Source organism: Acanthopagrus latus, chromosome 2 (genome assembly GCF_904848185.1).
Source record: "Acanthopagrus latus isolate v.2019 chromosome 2, fAcaLat1.1, whole genome shotgun sequence".
NCBI classification, from domain to species: domain Eukaryota; kingdom Metazoa; phylum Chordata; class Actinopteri; order Spariformes; family Sparidae; genus Acanthopagrus; species Acanthopagrus latus.
In genome coordinates, this window is record NC_051040.1 from 9928414 (window position 1) to 9947778 (window position 19365).

The window sequence follows — 19365 nt, forward strand, 5'->3', positions numbered from 1 at the left end:
AGCGGACCTCCAGATTTGCCGTCTGCTCATCCTCTCCAATGGCACTGCGCGCTGTGCAGAGGTACTGACCGGCGTCTGTATACTTGACATACTTGAGAGTGAGGGATGACACACGAGCATCACTCCTCACCACTACATTTCCATCCAGACTCTAAATGAGAGCAGAAAATGGCTTGGTTTAGGAAAAAAAATAAATAAACAGACCATGCACATTGGTTATTTTCCATTCCCACAGTAACATCAACGAGCACATTTCTGCAGAGATGTGTGACCTGAAGGAAATGACAAAAATAAAAAAGCTGAACAAAGCCTGCTTTTAATGAGCAAAACAGACATTACATTAATCTGAAAGGCAGCACACTCTGCTCTGTGAAGATGTGGAAACATAAGGACACAGTTGACAGTACAGGGGAGCTTTTCAATAATTGATGACAGAACGCACCAGAAACGATCGCAAGCTTTTCACACGAAGAGCTTAGCAACTGGCGAAATACGCTGATGCATGACGCCAGACAGCAGCACTACCTTACATGCCATGCTTGCACTTTTCTCTTGAAGACATTCGGGGCTTAGTGTCATCGTACACAATAAGAAGTTATAGAAGTTAATCACGTGTTGATTCGTGGGCTGGTAAGTTGCGATGCTCACTGAACGCTCTGCACACGCCCTAGTTTCTGTGATGAAGGGCACATGCCAAGTCACATTGCATTTGAAACCAGGGACATAACAGACAGCTGGCTAATGAGATGTGTAAATGACCTTGCTGCTCTGGAGATACCTGGTTTCATTAACTTGATATGCAGAGTTACAACATCCGACTATAAGTGGCTTCCTGACCTTCAGGGTCAACAGCTCCTCTGTCGTTGTTGTTGTTACTGCTGTTGTCATGTGACACTAAACTGTGGGTGTAATATTTCAGACAGACCACATTTCTCCTTGTGAAGAAGCATTTTCTCCATCAGGATATTATTAATTAATCATGCAATATGTAGATTCTAAAGAAGGCTTAATTTTACATCACAAGAGGCTTGGTTTGCCTCAATTGAGTTTTAAGAGTTAGTAAATGAACAGAAAATGTCTTCTAGATTAATTTCCTCTGAACACAACAGATCTCAAGCTTGTATGGATTTTGTGTTTTCATAAAGTACTCTTTTACAGAGTAAGCCCTCGTGTTTTTGCGAATTGTTCCTTCATCTAGGTGAAGCAGAACCGAATATCTTAGCCTCCGTATTGGTTGCTTTCATGGCTTTGATCCAAGCTGCCGGCTAAACAATGGCACGGATGCTTTTACACATATTGAATTAGGGCCCAGTTCTGGGCAGCCATGTAAGAGAAACCCTCGTTAGTTTGTATTCAAATTCAATAGACAAAGCATGTCTGGGGCATTCATTATGCATAGCGGGTAGCAGGACCAGGGAGACACTTACATAACACACTACCCTTTTATTCTGACCCCTGTACAGAAAGCATTCTGCCTCAACCCCTGTGGTACAGCTTCTGACTCCCGCCTCTGTGCAGCATGCCACACCATGTGCAGCCATGTTAGTCAGAAGTATGCTTCAATACTGAGTCCTCTTTAATTCTGTGCCCCTGCTCACTGGAGACTGCAGCATCAGAGAGTCAAAGCCGCAACAACATATGGACAGCTCCAGCCACTCATTCCCTATGTGAGCCCATAATGAATATATATTGGAAAGAAATTATGTGTTCTCTGCAATTTAATATCGTGATTCATTAATGTTTTATAACAATGGATTTTCAGTATGAATGCATAATGCACCACTGAGGTTGTCTGTTGGAGGCATCCTTCATTTTTGGCTTTACTGCCTTCAAGAAACAGATACAAAAGCACGTTATTTGCGTGAAAACCTCTGTGTAAAGAACCCCGTTATAAAACAGATGAGGGGAGGAAATAAAGACTCTCAGACAGAATCTCCTCTAATAAATCAAACCGAACTGACAGCAGAGCTCTCCAACAGCTTCTTCAGCTTTAGCAGCAGAAGAGAGAGACACTGCTGGAACATCAGAGCATAAAATCGAGAATTCACTGAGGACATGTTAAACTCATGTCTCACCAAATCTTTACTGGTCTAGCATACAAATGTACCTTCCAGCTGAATGTACCTTCCCCTCCGCCGCCTTATCAAATGAACACTCAGCTGCCTACACATTTGCAACAAACATGCTCAGCATGTTCACACTCCTCCTCCGTGTGGTTTGTAATGGGATATCTTGCAGAGACACACTTATCAACTCAGAGTGCAGGTGGACTTTAAAACCATATCATTATGTCAGAAAGTGATCCATTTATGTAAAGCAAAGCACTCATGAGCTGAAACCACAAATGTGCTGCCGAGATGTTATCTGACACACATCAGTTAAGTAAAATATGGCTCATAAGATAAACAGGCATGACAACACTGTTTTTAAGCAATGTGTCTGTTCTTGTCTTAAAGAACAGTGGCACTTGTTTTGGATTATCTTTATCCTTCTTGAAAAACTGAGCAGCTTATAACTGGGATATATTTTAAACTGTTTGGGCTTTTTGGGGCAGCTGATCAGTAATCCAATTATTCAAAAATAAAAGAAAGTGAGGGTAAAAATCAAGGTTGAAGTGTATAGCAAATCTAAACTTAAATATAATATGCTACCTACTTCAATAGCTCATCAAAGCTGATGCACAAAAATGTAAGTGCCAGCATGTTTAATTCACAGTTTTATACAAACCGAGTAATTACTGTCAGCGTGTGCTTGATGAGAAAGGCTCTTCCTCACCTCCTGTTGTGAGAAACGTCTGATAAAGTTTTGTATTCACAGGTGTTAATTATGAATGCATGTCAGGTGTCAATATTTGGTGACTGCAGGAAGCAGTGGATGTAAAAAAAATACCCATTCTCAAAACTATCACACAGAGGAGTCAAAGGAAAAGACGAAATTGCTTGATGTGCAGAGCTCCCTGTGGTTATTAATAAAACAGAGAGGCTATTTGAGGAACCAAATGGTCTAAAAATAAGGATTCACTTCCTGTAAAAATGGCACAAATCTATAAATAAACATGGCAACCCTATTATGTGATCCTGCAACTGAAACGGTGATGGGCTGATGATCGTGAGAGCAAACTTCCTGTTCATCTAAAAGCCAAAAATATGAATCTGAATCAGCCCTGCCCTATAAAATGGTGCTCCAGAGTTTACAAAAGTTGTATTTCTCACATATGTAAAACACATTCAATAGTGCAGAAAGTTGCAGAAAGTCTTGTGTGGGCAGCTCTTTCTTTTGCCAATTTTCACTTTCTTTCATGAACAGTCTCTGGCTCTGCTGCTTTCATTTTCTCCTGCATACATATTCATTCATCTACGGTCCGATGAATTAGAGCGATAGATAACTAGGAGCACGTCAAAAAACATGCTGAAGTTATAATTAGGAACCGGCAGTGGACTGAGTCAGATGTGGAGATGTGGGTGTGAGGACAGAAAGTTTTACTTCAACAAAATCACTTTTCCCTTGAGAGAGAACAAGTTGACAAACTGCATGTAACAGAGCATAAAATCTATAAATTACAAACGATAGGTAATTATAAAAATCATATTCGAGCAGGCAGTGGTCTTGTATTGACTTATTTGCGCACAGGCTAGGTTAATGGTCTGCTAAACAAAAAACAAAAAAAACAAGCTGAAGCCGCCTGCTGCATGTTAAGTTTACATGGAAACCAAGCAAGTAAAAACACAGACAGAGAGAGAAGCTCTGGCCTATTTGGCTCCTGCATCTTTCTCAGGGTTTATCCTCTCCCTGAGCCTTATTTGATCAGAAATTTTGATCTGCATCCATCCAGAATTGAATTAGACTCCCCTCAACTTGAAAGATGGATGGGTTGTAGAAAAAAGTCATGCATTTAGAATACCTTGTGTTGCTCGGGCCGAGTCCATGATGCCTGCAGAGGACAGAGACACAACAACAAACAAAAAGGCAGAGCAGTTCTTAGAAGGCAATCCTTATCCAGGCAAAGCTGGGAGGCTGCACAATGCATGCAAGTATTAGGTGTCCAGTTCACTTTCCGTACATCAATAGTCCCTGAGCTGAATGTCTTGTGTTTTGCTAAAAGTCTGCAGACACAATAACAGGTGTGCTTTGGAGTTCCCCCTCCGGAGAAGCCTTATAATGTGGCACAAGGGGTTTTCTTCTAAAAGGTGTATTTCTGGTGGGATATTTATGGATTATTTCTCTACTGCAAACTGGAACAACTCTGCTCCTAGCACCAAAAGAAGTCTATTGACATCATGATAGTGCAAATGCTTACAGATAAGAAGGTTATTGGTTTATCGGGAAGAGGTGACTCCATTACAGTGCTACAGCTGATATCTGTAGTGTACCAATTATCGACTCAAAATCCATTTTTGAGGCTTAAAGCAATAATTAGAACGTAAAACTCAATGAAGCTGAGTTTACTCTAGCTCTGTTCTGTCTGTCATACATCAAGGAACAACAGTAAGTACCTGAGTCATCAAGTCATTGAACAACACTGGCTATGTTGCTCTATAAGCAATGAGGGGTTGAGAAGAAGCAATTTTGCTGCAGCTCTTCCCGCGCCACCACGTGAGACCAGCAAATAAATCTTTGACTACACGTGGCCTGTGTTAACATGGAGTCATTTTGCAAGTCAGATGTGCTGCTCTGAATGCCAACAGCACTTGTAGTATGGTCTCAAATGCAGTGGGTTGTTCTTCACTGTTATGCTTTCATTGTATTCCAAGGCTAAAATGGACAAGAATGTAAATTGTTTCATTCTTTAAAAAAGATATGATAGCACCTCTCTCTGTCAGAGGATATTTACAATTCTGAGGACAAAACACTTCTATATTTTAAGAATGGATTCACTGCAGGTTCAGAGACTGCTCTAGTAGTGTAGTTTCCATAATATTATACAGTATGTTGCTCGAAAGAAAAACTAAAAACACATTTAACTCGATTTCTGAGTGGGACTGACGTGAGTTTAACCGTTCATCGTGTTATTTAGGGCTTTGAGCAAATGCGATGACACGTATCCAGATAAATAAATGATTATCATAATCTCGTTGGTCACGTCTCCCTCCCGACTACAGAATTATTTAACATCATGACAGATAAAATCAAACCTCTGAATAACAAACAAAGACTTTGAACTGTACTAGACAACATGTCAAGTTAAATCACAGTGACACGGAAAAAGCCCAACTAGACCAGACGAACAAAGTTTGTTGAAGAGCATGCTCTATGGATTTACATGATGCAGAGGAGAAAATGTTACGCATGACAATGGGATGTGATGGCCCACATAGTGACAGAGTGTTGAAGCATAACAGGCAAAATGATAAACAGCTATTTCATCAGGTGCAACGGCAAGAAAATGTCAAGCAAATGAAAGCAATCTGCTGGAATAATTGGATGGCGACACGGCGAATCAAACCATCAATGAGTTAACATCTCAAATCGCCGTCTCATTTTATCCTCCCAATTAGTAATTAATGCAGGTGGCTTATAAATAACACAAAGAACATATGGTGTGCTTGGATTTAAGCACCTTACATCACCCACGAACCGGATTCGCCATTTATTATCAAAACAAGCCCAATGAGGAAGGAAGAGGAGACGATGAGGCACTTACCGATAAATCACATGCAAAGTTGCTGTAATGAAATTTCACTGTGTTCTTAAAAGCTTTGCAAGTCCTCTACTGTCACAGTAAAACACACCGTGCACCCTACATCATTAACAACAGCAGTCGGCTGCATATCACCGCTGTGTCGGGAAAGAGCGGCAGTCCAATTAAAACAGGCAACCTAATAGTCTGGAACATCACCAGCTCATCCACATGCTCGTCTGCAGCGTTGCTCCTGCAGTAAGTGAGCTGACAAGTATCGCATTCATATCTGTGACAGGTGTTTGTTTAAGACAAAAGGACGCTGAACAACAGCAGATGCGAGCACGCAAAACGGAAGGCGACAAAAACAATCACTTCCTCGAGCGAATGCGCAGAACAATGTGGCGCCACTTCCCTTGGGACTTATCATTTTTCCAGCCCATTGTTATTCCCTTCCACAGAGAATTATCCTTGCTCTTTTATTCCGACGTGAATTGTTATGTCAGCGTGAAGAGGGCAACACAGAGAGAGACAGAAGACATACTAACACAAATACACTAAATGTACAGAACCCTGGCGGTGTTTCATCCATTGGTGATGCCTGACTGAAAGTGATGATTATGCCTATTGTCATCGTCCTGTGTCATTAACCGCTGAGCCTCATAACCTCTGCCTGTACATCACGGAAAAAATGACTTACATTTTAGTAAAGGAACCCATACATCACCCCACTACTGAGCAAGCAGGCGTGCTGTTGTAACTGAGCAGCCTTTTGTGCTTAAAGAAAACAATGCTCTCTCTGCACTGGCACATAACGCTTCAAGCATAGCTCTGTTTCAGATGCCCTGCCCAAGCGGCTGTCACACATCATTAATTAGACTTTTTTTTTTTTTAAGCGTCTCATTACTTATTAAATAATCATGACTTAATTTTTTCAGGTCTTTGACTAATCATTGGCAATCCGGACGTCAGAGAGAGCCTCAAAATGTGCATTTATGTCTTGAAACTTACATTACTACAACAAACAGAAAGATTAGAGACTTAAAATGCCATCAACCTATCAACTACAGACTTTAATGTGCTTTTAAGTTTAATAATTAGTCCTAATTCGCTCCAGTTTCTCTCTGTATAGTTCAAAATATTTCCAGATAATTACCGCTTGGAAACTCAGTGCATCAAGCAAAATGTTTAATATGTATTCAAATAAGCAAAACATTCATTATGTAGATAATGTACAAAGCATGGATAAATGCTTCATTTACATTTTCAGTTATTAAACAGACACGCCGGAGCGACTGAAAGCAAATTCATTCAAAGGACTGAAAGGCCACACGTAAAGATGATGGAAGTTTTAAAATAAATATATAAACCATTAACTTTAATAGCCGTGTAAACAAAAACAAAACCTTATGGGGATGAGTAGTAATTTGAATTTGAAACACAACTCGAAGCAGCCTACACCCACGACTGTACAACATATTTCAACATACTGCTGCTTTTCTATTGTACAACACAGTAATCTCCCTCAATCCTCTCATTGTGCATGTCTTTACTCACAGTTATCACAGAATGCTTTTGTCTGGCAACACTAAAGATCGCGCGTAGGAGGTTGTTCAAAACGAATTTGTTTCTCCCCACGTTAACCTTTTAACACCAAAGACCATGGTAAAGAGGAAATGGAGTCAAGCAAAGCCAGATAAGATTCCCTTTGATAACAAACTGACAATAAGCAGCTAATCTGTCACAGAACATCAGCTGTGACGTAGAACACTGTGCATAAACAAAACACGGTGTCTGAAAGTGTTCTTTAATCCTGTTCTTTCTTCTTAAACGCTATATGTAATTCGATATCTTGAGCTACATAATCTGCAGCATAGTTCCCACTTGGCACCTTTAGCTCTCGATCCCTTTTATGTTTACATTAACTGAAAGGTTGAAAATTATAGAGGGTATAAATGTCAGCTTAAAAGGTACCCTGCGGAGTTCTGCAGGTGATACAGGTGATGCGATTCACATTCCTGCCAATCGTTTCATGCTATTCCACTGATCTACAGGTGGCGGCAACTGCAGGGAAGAAGAAGACCGCCAGCGAGTAAACATGGATTTAAACCATCGGCTTAGCAAATATTTTATGAAGAGGGAAATATATTCAGCGCATTTGTAAGACCTCAACAATGCACACTATGTGTTTTGTTGAGCAACACTAAATATAAACAGAATTTGTGTTTGTTTTCACAAGACTACTCTGCAGGGCAGCTTTAATAACTAAACAGATGTTTTTGTTGGGTTGTTTAAGGCTTTAGTCTATCTTTAGATACAGAAGTAGACCTAAAGACAATACACTACCATTCAAAAGTTTGTAATCTCCTGCCACAAAAACTTCTTTCGATACAGTCAGACGGCTGAGAGGACTACTCTGTATTTATGAATAGTCTTTCATGCTTTGAAGGTTGTAGAATTCACTTTACAAATAGATTTTGTTATTTTGTTTTCAGATAAAAGAGAGAGATGTTTTGTTCCTGAGTGAAAGAAAAAAAAAACTCTGAGCAGCCCTTAAATGAGAATATAGAACCTCACAAGTAGCTGGTATGTACGGGTTTAAACAGAAAACGGTTCCGGATTCAGGGTCAAGTACACAACAAAAAAACATTCTTCAGAATGGAAATAGTAAAGTTAGAAACCACTAACTAGACTGCACATGGCAGAAAGGAAAACAAATCCATAAAACTTTCAACAGTTCAATAATCATCAAGGGTCACTTAAGCTTTTCTGGACTGGAACCAAAATCAAGATCGAAGAGTAATCTTCAGAAAAAATGGTTAAAACTGTACTTTCCCCTGTTCTGCAAAAACTGAGTGGAATTTTTAATTATTTCATTATTCTTCTTTTGGGGCCCAAACCTTTTAAAACGTACCTAGAATGGCACTGAATACAATGCATATCTCTGCCAAGGCCCAACAGCCTCCTTTACTTAATCAAGACTATACTTAAATCTGCTACATATGAATTTTTATTAGAAAATGAGAGAAAATTCCATATCTGCCCTTTTATCCTCACAAAAAATATTGAGGTGTGGTAGTTTTTGGATAATCCTGCTGGCAAACCAACCAACCAACAAACATACAGAAGTGAAAACACTACTTCCTTGGCGTAGATTATAATGCATTTGGTGTCTGAACTATATTGTTTTTGTCCATGCGCTTAAGAAGCCATTAATGTTGGAAAGAAGAAAAACATCAATATGACAGGTGATTCTAAACTTTTAAAGGTAGTGTATGTATGTACAAATGCTTCTGGAGTTTTGAAAATTAAAATATGTTATTGTCAGAGTGGAGTTTTTGTGAAACTTTGACTATTACACACTTTAATCATCCTCTCTTATGCTGCTGAGTGAACAAACCATCACTGGTATGGGTGGTAAATAACTGAATGTGAATAAAAAATGTTTTTTTATGATCAAAGGGCTCTGTATAATAAAGTCTGAATGTGTAGTACTATTCAAACAAGAAATGAAAGCAGCTAGGTCAACCAAAGAACTGACCCACATATTTGAATCTACTGCTAATTAATTCTGTCTATTCATTTCCACCACACATCTAAAATGGCACAGTGTAAATCTGCACTGGTTCTCTAACCAGTACAAACCTCTAACATCAGTATGCCCTGCACTTGACATCCTTTTATTGTTTGTTCAAAATTGAGCAGTAAATTAGCAGCTGCATTTTCTTTTTCTTTTTGCTTTTTAATTCACCATGTCCACCCCAAACGAATGTTGTTTCACTTGTCACACCTGTCCTGGATGAAATACAGCTGTTATGATGATTACAGATAGCATGACAGACGGACACTAGATGAACAAACAGAACAAAACGATAAAACAATTAGCAGCCGTTACCTCACGCATTCATTAGAGCCCCGCCATATAAAATCACTTCCCTTGTTGATGGCCACTTCTATGAAGGAAAATCTAAGTGATCTGCCTCTAAACTCTACAGTCAATCAGTAAGGCTGCTAATCATTTCTTTGAAGACGGCTGTGAAGAGATGCCACAGATCATGAAGCAGACTGCAGACTAAGGTGCAAAACACGCTGCCACCACAGCACAGCTGTGCGTCACATGACATGTGTCACGTGACATGCCATGGTGCAGCACATCAGCAGGATGACACGGTGCAGAGAATGGGTGGGGAATGCGTGTTTTGACTGCCTGTTTCCTTGCTAATAAAAGCCTGTGTGTGTTTTTAATTTTCTCAGCATCCACCTGCAGAGTCAGTTCTCACACCTACAGTATAGCTGGCCAGGAAACGTCTTTTATGACCTATAACAGTGAGACTGTGGGATGCAGTGCTCTGACTGTGACTCTAACCCTCTGAAAAGTCTCTCCATTATGTTAGGCAATCCGTTATGACAGCTTCAACACCACAAAAGAAGACACTGGCAGGAAGTGGAGCTGCAGCAGCTGGGTGGTGTGTTCCTAGCTGCTTCTCAGGGGACATCTGCACCAGATAACAAGACAGACTTGAAAACTGTTGCCGGGTTGTGGGTCTACATACGCGTCTGGCCACTGTGGGTGTGTGGGCTTGTAAAGAAAATAACAGACCTGTCGTGACGTGCGTCATGTAGTGGTAGCATGTTTTGCACTTGATGTGATTCTCCACTCAAAACCTATTTCTGAGTATCAAACACTCAGCCCTGTAGGCTTGACAGGTGGCAGGGAAACGTTTATGCCTCCTATCGTGGAGCTCAGTGACTGCATGTCCGCTGAAATCATGTCAGTTACAATGAGTTCAACAGTGATCAGTTTTCACAGTTGGAGAAATGCCCATTAAACCTTTGCTTGCAGCAGAATCCACATCTCCCACTGCCCCCTCCATGATCAGTATGCCCCAAACACTAATATTCACATTCTTGTCCTCAGGGGGTGAGTGTTTCATCGTCAAAAGACAGATTTTAAGTGGAGTCCTTTTACCCTCAATTTTCAAGTGATACTGACATAAATGTTAGACAATCTACAGTACTATGGAGATGGAAGACAGACTGAGCTGGGCTTGAATTCAGGCAACCTCATGCTGTGATGGAAAGTTTGAAATGATCAGGCAACAGCGACACAGAAATGGCGTTTCCCTTTTATTGCGTTATTAACCAAATTATTCATCTGATCTCGTGAGATGAGCTCCACACGCTTCCCATCACAAGATCAGTGAAGTTTGTCGGCTGTATTTGGGAAGCATGCAACAGTCGAATCAATTTCATGAGATCTGATGAGATCATTCCTTGGGGTTTTCAAGAAACAGCTGGGAAATTTTCAATAAAAAAAGGGGATTATTTGATTTCAGTCGAGGGTTTTGTCAAATCTGGAGGCATACTTTGCAACACTACTCCGGTACATTTCTGTGCCACGCAGATTTCATACCTGATAGATCCTGTTTAGATGTGCCTGTAGGAAGAAAATGTAGTGCATGTAATGGACTGGCTCCAGAATTCCTCCATGAACTAAAGTATCTCTCTGAAGCATTTTCCCCCTCATTACCTCTCAACTGTAGCAAGACACCAAGACCTTGAAGAACCCTGAGCCATGTGGGCAATAGATGTACGAGAATACCAATCAGGTATTCATAGCTTTTGATGGTTTGCACATGTAATATTGAAGAAGACATTACCAAAAGCATATAGTATCATGATGTAATGGTGGGTCAAAAGTTAGCCAAAACAAATTTCAAAGATGGTCACAGATTATCTCAAGGTAAAGATAACAAATTATAACATTCTAATATAAAAACTTTTCAATCACCAGCATGACCAGAATAATGATAACAGTGATTGAAAATGCTAAACAAACACTTGATCACTCAAGTGCTCAGTCTAGCAAATGCTGTACAATAAGAAGCAGACAGAGTTTAATTATTGCCTCAAATTGCATGCTTATTTTGGGAATGTTATAATTGGGTTTCTGATGCAGATTTTCTTGACATTTGGGAAAACTCAAGTCAGATCTGAGTGTGCTCCACACTACTGGCTGAGTTTCGCTGAGCTAATTACATGAGATCCGCTGGGCCATCTCGAAGGAGCTGCTAATTTAGGGGAAATAATCAGTGCTACAGAAAACTTGTTGAGTGTTTTGCCGTGGAACTGCAGACGTCCCCCCACCTGCACATGATCAATATCCCTCCTGAATTTAGGTTAAAGGTATTCAATTCCTCTCCTTTAGACTCCAGCGTCCTGCAGGTTTGTGTTTCTCCCTGGGGTTTTCTAGCCAGTGTGTCCCAATTTCACACCACAGAGTCATGCATTTCTAAGTGTACTGTAAGAAAGTAAGGGTAAAAGAAATTACCTTACTCAATTTTGCACATATAAGAACTGATTCATGATATTAATTGATATCAATTGCAACATTATAAAATATATCACCAATTTCCAATAGGAAGTACCATGAATTCCAAGTTTTCACAGGTTTATTTCTATATAAATTTTATGATTCGCTATCGCTAGAGACATTAAATAAGTCTCTTTTTTAGCATCTACTAACTGGTTTATGTATATAATATTTTATGTATATAGTGCAGCTGGGATACAGATAATATCAATATACTTTGCACTAGGTGGGGTTCATTAACTCCCAAAAAAATGCTTGCGGGACCCTAGCCCTTCAGTACCTAAGATTTAGATATTTGGCTTTTAATTCATCCATATTGCATTCATTATTTTACCTGCTCTCCTTCAGTGAAGACGCGCTCACCGTAGCTCCAGCTGATGGTAGGAGTTGGATCTCCTGATGCCTCGCAAGTCAGAGTTACCTGCTCCGCCATCTCTGAAGTGCTCTGATTTACAATGTATGTGATCTTCGGTTTGACTGTGAACACAAAAACAAAGTCATCACAACCATTCACCATAACACGACAGCTAGCTGGTTTAGTAGGACGAGTACAATAAGCAAAAGAGCAACTCTGTGAATTTGGGATGAGTTCAAAGGGAGGATGAGGATCAGTAGCCTGACAGGTGAGTGGGATTCTTCTGGCAGTGAAACCGTATTTAAGCTTTTCCAGTCCCAGCAGCAGCAAAGTTGTGATAACCATGTGTGGAGCCAAAACTTAATTCACGTAATAATCTATTTATCTCAAAGGAGCTGGTCCTCATTTTTGTTTACATTTGAGAGAGCTGGCACGTTACAGCACACCTAAGCTAACCTGAAAGCACAGCAGGGAGCCACAGCTGCGACATGAGCAGAGCGAAGCAAATTGAAGCGCTACATTTGAAGTGTGAGGTTGGGCATTACATTGTGCTTTCATATTTTTCATTACACTCTACGAAAGATCAAACATGGATCGAGCAATACATTTGCTAAATGTAAGCCTATTCAATATTGGACATATAATTTACAGTTTTCAGCAAAGAGAAAACAACTGTAACCTTGAATTAAAATGCTGTTATCTCAACCAGTAATTAGCAAATAAACAAAGGACCAGCTGCGTTGTCATTTTGTTATTTCTCAATTAAAAATATTTGAACATGGAATGATTTGTATTTGCATTTAGGGCTGTCACAAACTGACCAGCAGGGTTGAGCAGAACTGATTATCATTGTTTAAATGGATTTTATCAGCTGTGTTAACCCTGATCCATTTTCTGATCCTTTGTTATCATTTAAACACAAGGGCCATTTCTAGGATTAAGCATTGTGAGTGAGAGGACCAGAAAAGTGCAGAACCAAATGAACAGTGCATAGCACTTTCAATAACAGTAACCACACTGACGATGTGTGTCAGCAAGTGAAGTGAGCAGAGCTGCGTCGGGTATTTTGCAGGTGCACAAAGCCCCTGAAAAGCGTCTGCTGCTGTCGAACGACTGAATTTTAAATGTCAGTATGTTGTTCATGCTGGAGAGACAGAGATGAGAGAAAGATCCTGCATAAACCTTGCTGCCACTACAGCTGCACACTGACACTCAGGCTTTTCTCCAAACATGTCCATGCATAATACATTTTCTGAGTTCAAGTATTCAATGCTCAAACAATTTGCTTTCCTTATTTCAATGTCCCCTTATTCAAAAGCTCTGGAAATCTATTTCCTCAATCAGACTTTGAGGTCACATGAACACAAAATCTTGGAAGAATAGTAACAGTATTCATTATTTCACATGATGGATGTTTGCATTTTTTTTTTTTTTTGGTCTGTTCCACTCGCTGGTTTGAAGTGGGGGAGGTTACTGTTACTGTCACATACTTCACCATGTTCACTAGCACCATGGTGGTAGCACTGTCAATCAAAACCCACACAATCCCGATAAAGGTTTGGAATGATAAAATCTTAACCAGCACTACCTAAAAACTTCATTCAGATATCACTCCTCTGTAATTCAGCACATTGCTCTGGATGGCATCTCTGCCTTTGGGACTGACAAGACATGGTGTGTAATAAACGTGGACATTCGGCTGGACAAAGCTAAAAGAGAAAGCCAAAAGCCTCGTCTGAGGGGAACTGAAGGAGACAGCTCCATCTCAGAATCATAACTCAACATGAAACACATGCTGATATCATTCAGCGTGATTTACACTTATTCTCTATCTTGGACGTGGATCACGAAGAAATGTCCATCAATCTATTTACAACCCAAAGAAAAAAAACACTTGCCTGGTAATCATCGCAAGTTTCCTTCACTATTAAAGTCATCCAATTACAGCTGTCTGTACATCAGCGGGTACAATGTTAACATGAACTGCTCACAGCTAATTCTGCATACATCTAAATTAAAGCTAAATGGACAAAATGGAAAGAATTATTGTCTAAAAAACTCAGGGCTTGATGACAGTACCAGTGCATGCAGCAGCTGCCATTACAACAAACCATTTGAGTCAGTTCTTGTTTGTATTGGTCCCTTGTATGTTAGTGTTAGCATGTTTCCATCTTTCAGATTAAAAAGGTGTTATATGTAAGTTTGGAACACTAAAGTTAGGCTAAGAATTGTTTGCTTCTATTTCTGTCAATTCTTCCTTTTCTGACGAACGTGGTAACTTGCCTTCGGGGCACTACTTCATCATCCTCTCTTGTTGGACTGAGGGCAGACTGGAGGCTACAGAGTGTGTAATTACAAGACGGGCAGAAGCTAGCACAACTCAGACTTCTTTGACATGACATCACTTAATTCTTCGAGCTGTTGATTATTTTAGTATATTTTTAATTGTTTTAAATGAAAATTCTTACATATAGATCCTTTAATAAGAACATTTTAACTCGACCCATTTTTACATAAAAAATAAAACCATGAAAACTAAAAAAAGAAACGGTAGAAGGTAGAGGAAGAAACTGCTCTTCATGCAAAAAACAAAGATCTGCTGCAGACACAAAAGGACAGGAAGAATAGTGAGTTCCCAAGAAAAAGTAGGTAATTGTGGCCATAATTATTACTAGAGCTGGGTTGCGACTTGAGGAATTAAGACACATATGCTCTGAAATCAGCCTACCTCGCCTAGAAAAATAAATCCAGTCTGAACGTGCCTTCTTTTCTGAACCCGATCTTTAATTGTTGCTTGATTATTGAATGTTCCAGAGAAGCATTTCCAGACGCTACACTGTGCAGCTACAGTATGAGATGTAAGAAAATATAAACATCTGATCAGACGCAATCAGTATTCAAGAACTTCAATCAGGATAAGGGGGAAAAAAAACATAATCTTGAAAACACATATACACATTTATAAAGCTTTCATATGCAGCAGTGGGAGCTTACCAGGAAACGCACGATTGAAGCTTTTCCCACATTGATGTTAAGACACCAAAGCTTTGGGGAGTGCAAGAAAATCCTCGAGATAATGAGGTAAAACGTGCTAAAGAGGTAAACAATGTGCTATAAAAGCTGCCTTCAGAAATGTTATGGTAATTGTTTAACAGTGAGTTCTACAGAAACCTGGCCCTGACCACCGCTGTTGTGTGGGAAAATAAACTGCACCACCTAACTCGTTGTAAATTTAATTGACAGGGAGACTGCATGACCTGATGATGTGACTGAAATTATGAGTGTGGTACGTGACAAAATAAAGACAATAACCTTGTGGGCATTTGCAAAAAAAAAAAAAAACAACAAGATTTCAAAGAGTCCAGCTGAGCTCATCCCACTTGTCCAGTTCTTTAAATCCTTAAGCTTCAGCCTTACATGAAACAACCACAGCCCACACTGAAACAACACCTCATCTTGTATCCCTCAGAAAACAGACACATAACCATACTATTGTTCCTCCCCACCTACACATGCTTATACCTCATTCCCACACACTTGGAACATTTCATATTGTCACTTTAGTTCATGTTTCCACAGTATGTATAGAAAACATTCTGCCTTACCAAACACTTTCAGACTGAGTTCCTGATCGCTTTCCCCAGCCTTGTTCTTTGCAATGCAGGTGTACTCTCCTTCATCCAGCTTGGCCACTTCCATTATTGTCATTTCTGAGCCATCTTCATTAAAGCTGTACTTCTCTCCTGCCTCCAGAACCACTTCGTTCCTGCGGAAAACATTAGTGTTCAACATTACATCTGTCCAACCAAACCAATTTCAAACATCATTTTTAAACTGCACCTTGTTACAATCTTTTCTTTAATAGATTCCTTGACAAGAAGCAGTTCTTTAGGTATTTAGAAAAATAGCATATTTTGGCCACTTGAATGACAAATTGGAAAAGATCAAGCAATGAAGTGTAGCATTGAAAAAAAAGAGGTGAAAGCCCAATAATCTCAGAGCAAAAAATGTTTTCAGAAAATGACAGCGATAATGATCTTCTGCGAGCCTTTTGACATTTGGTGTTAAGACTCTATTTCAGCAGAAATGCCTCATGTATTTTCATTCTGCCCTAGTAGTGTAAACTGTTTGTCACCATTCGCAGTCACATAAAAGAGATAATATTCCCTGGCCTCTGACCAGGGTGCGAAATTAGCACCCACCATCCGCCAAATGCAGGTGATTTTTTGAAATGAATTTCCTAAATGTGTAGCCATGGTGGCTGTAAATAAAAGTAGCCTAAAAGAGATTTTGTTACATTCAACAACATAGACTGAATCGTGAGTCTGCTGGTGTCACTCATACAGAAATCTGCTTGTTTCACTCATACAGAAAAACAATGTGCTGCTATGTTGCAGAGGTTAAGAGGTCTGCTGACAAAAAAAAAAAAAAAAAACTTCTAGGAGGAGACTGGCCAAAGAGCAGAAAATGGAGAAAAACAGACAATAGACAGCCCTGTGATCCTGTTACTTTGCAAGGAAACAAGCCAGACAATGTTCTGTGTGTCGTTAAAACCCTTCGGTTGCCAGTAAGAGAACAAAAGGTTTTATCATTTAGACTAAAAACCTAAAATTGGAAGCCATAACAGGCCACAAATCATCCAAATGCCACATCCAGGTCAGAAAGATAGTATAGGAGGATACGGCTGCCATGGATGCACTAGCTAGAGAAGATGAGCATGCTGTTTACAGCACTTATTGCCATGTTCCCCATGTTCAATGTAATTTCTGCACTGCTGGCTGCCACTGTAATGGAACGTAATACCATGTGTTATCTAACATTTTTATCAAAAGTTTGATAGTTTTTGCATCACTCTAACAACCTTGTATAATGAGATAATTATTAGCTGCTGTTACTGTCTGTAAATTGTTTCACCGTTTTGATGCAAAAAATACATTTTCCAGTGATTGTCTTAGCCACATATTACTCTAGCGATGAAATAAATCCCTGCCATAACTGTTTTAATTTTTAAGTCAAGTACTTATTGACAATAGACATCTTTTTTGCTTTAACTTACTCTGAAGTAAAAACTAATTGCACAGTGTAATAGCTGTAGAAAAATGACACCATCGGCATGTAGATTCCTCCCCTTAAAACCTCAGTTTCACGATACTATTTGATCTGCCACTGCGGTGGATTTTTCCTGGAAAAACAAAGGATGAAGTACAGCACAAAGGAAGCACGCCTGCCTTTACGCAACCGAAACAGGAGGAGGCATTGTGTCAAAGTCTGTTCCCCCGCTGATATGCGTTTACCCCTTACCACTGGGAAACAAAGGAGTTCAAAATGTGTTTCGTTCTTTCAGCTAGATCAGTAAGCTGCAAAACCTGCCTAAAGTCAAATTTGGATGCTTATGGTTGTTTTTGGCTTGAAGAACAGCCAGACCACTTATGGTAGCCATGCTGCTAACACTTTCACTGTAAGAGCAGCACCAACAATTATACCACAGGGATATGAGAGGAGTGGGGAAAGATCAAAAGAGGTCCATTTCCACTTTAATAATTAGTATTTTTTCGGATCAGGCATCCCACAAATAATGTCTACTTAAATTATCAATAATCACAATACACATTTTCAGTTTAAACATTTTGATAAACTCCACACAGTCACTCAAGTGTTAAGTGGTTTGGATGAGTGGTTCTCAGGAAAGCTGTAAGCAGCAATATCAGAGGTCAAGTAATCGAAAAGCAATCAGCAGGCACTGGACAAGTTATGAAATAAAGTAGCCTATATTTGCTTGAATGTTTCAACTCCTGTTTCATTATTTTTCACATGCTGCTACACACTGCAGGTTCAAACAATTTGAGTGGCAGGTAGATTTTGGAATCCAGACTGACAAACATTTGATTTCTGACCTTGCCTGTGGCTGTCTGATCACTCAAAAGACAGCTTTCAATATATTACAGGTACCATCTAACTGTACGAGTCTAAAAATGATTTCAAGTGCAACAACAAAAAAACAAGGCCACCAGTATTTTCTGGGCTGTTTGAACCCTCCCCAATCTAAACTGTCGACACAGCTAGCTGCTGTCTTGGAAACAAGATGAGCAGGGACAGTTTAACAAAGCAGGAGCCTATCAATGGCTGTATTCAGATACACAGAATAATGTGGCTATTGATGACACCCCAGTCTTCAGGTTTCACTGTTTACATGCACCTCTGATACCCTGTGATTAAGTGTCCTGTTGCAATGAAAAAGCCAGTTAGTAGAATATCCCAAAGTGCCTGCCGGTGTCCACTTTGGCCTCCAGTTTCACGGAGGTGAACTGGTGCATACGGGCCAACGCCATTCTTGAAAAAAAAAAAAAAACTTGTAAAAGCTAGCTAGAAAACAAATCTCATTTACTTTATTACAAATTATTAATACTTTATTTTCTCGCTCAGTAAATGTCTTTTGAAATTATGTAATATGTATATATTTATGAGTAACATAAATAATGATATATAATAATGTAAATAATTCAAGTTGGCTACATATTTCAATGGTGAGTAAAACTACGTTTTTTATGCAGTCCCTTTGTATTACAAAGAAACAAAGAACCTTCACAACACAGAAATATAATGAGCTATAATGAATTTCACACTCAATTCTTATTACTTATGTAGGAGGAATGTGATTCTATGAAACAAGGCACTTTAGAAACTAGTGTAGTACAAATGGGGAAATCTTAACATGTGGGAGAAACATTTCCTCATTTCAAGATATTAGCTATGTGGCTGGTACCCACACAGCTTTATATTTCAAATTAGTCCTGTCTCTTTAGTCCGTTGCTGCAAGCTTTTACCAACACAAAGACAATGATATAATGACCAAGATGGCTGTGTATAATGCAAGCCTCAGCATTTCTCCTAATAACTGAATTTTGTTGCCTTGGTTTCAGTAAATATGTGCAAAGACGATAGTTGAATCAAATCTAGTCTAATCATCTCCAACTATGTGCTGACAACCGTTTGCACTGTTTACAACAGTTGGTGCTACCA

General features: G+C 39.5%; 1 protein-coding gene across 8 annotated transcripts in view; it reads right to left on the reverse strand.

Annotated features, from left to right (window-relative positions):
- Positions 1-19365, reverse strand: part of ncam1b (neural cell adhesion molecule 1b) — an 81120-nt gene that overhangs the window by 20547 nt on the left and 41208 nt on the right. For 3 of the 8 annotated variants that reach the window (XM_037088209.1, XM_037088162.1, XM_037088200.1), the window contains exons 7-11: positions 15951-16111; positions 12325-12467; positions 11031-11054; positions 3902-3931; positions 1-151 (exon numbers count right to left, since the gene is read on the reverse strand). In XM_037088209.1, coding sequence (XP_036944104.1) covers positions 1-151; positions 3902-3931; positions 11031-11054; positions 12325-12467; positions 15951-16111 — 509 coding nt within the window. The remainder of the gene's footprint in view (positions 152-3901; positions 3932-11030; positions 11055-12324; positions 12468-15950; positions 16112-19365) is intronic. The other 5 variants (XM_037088172.1, XM_037088217.1, XM_037088192.1 and 2 more) reach the window with 3 other exon arrangements.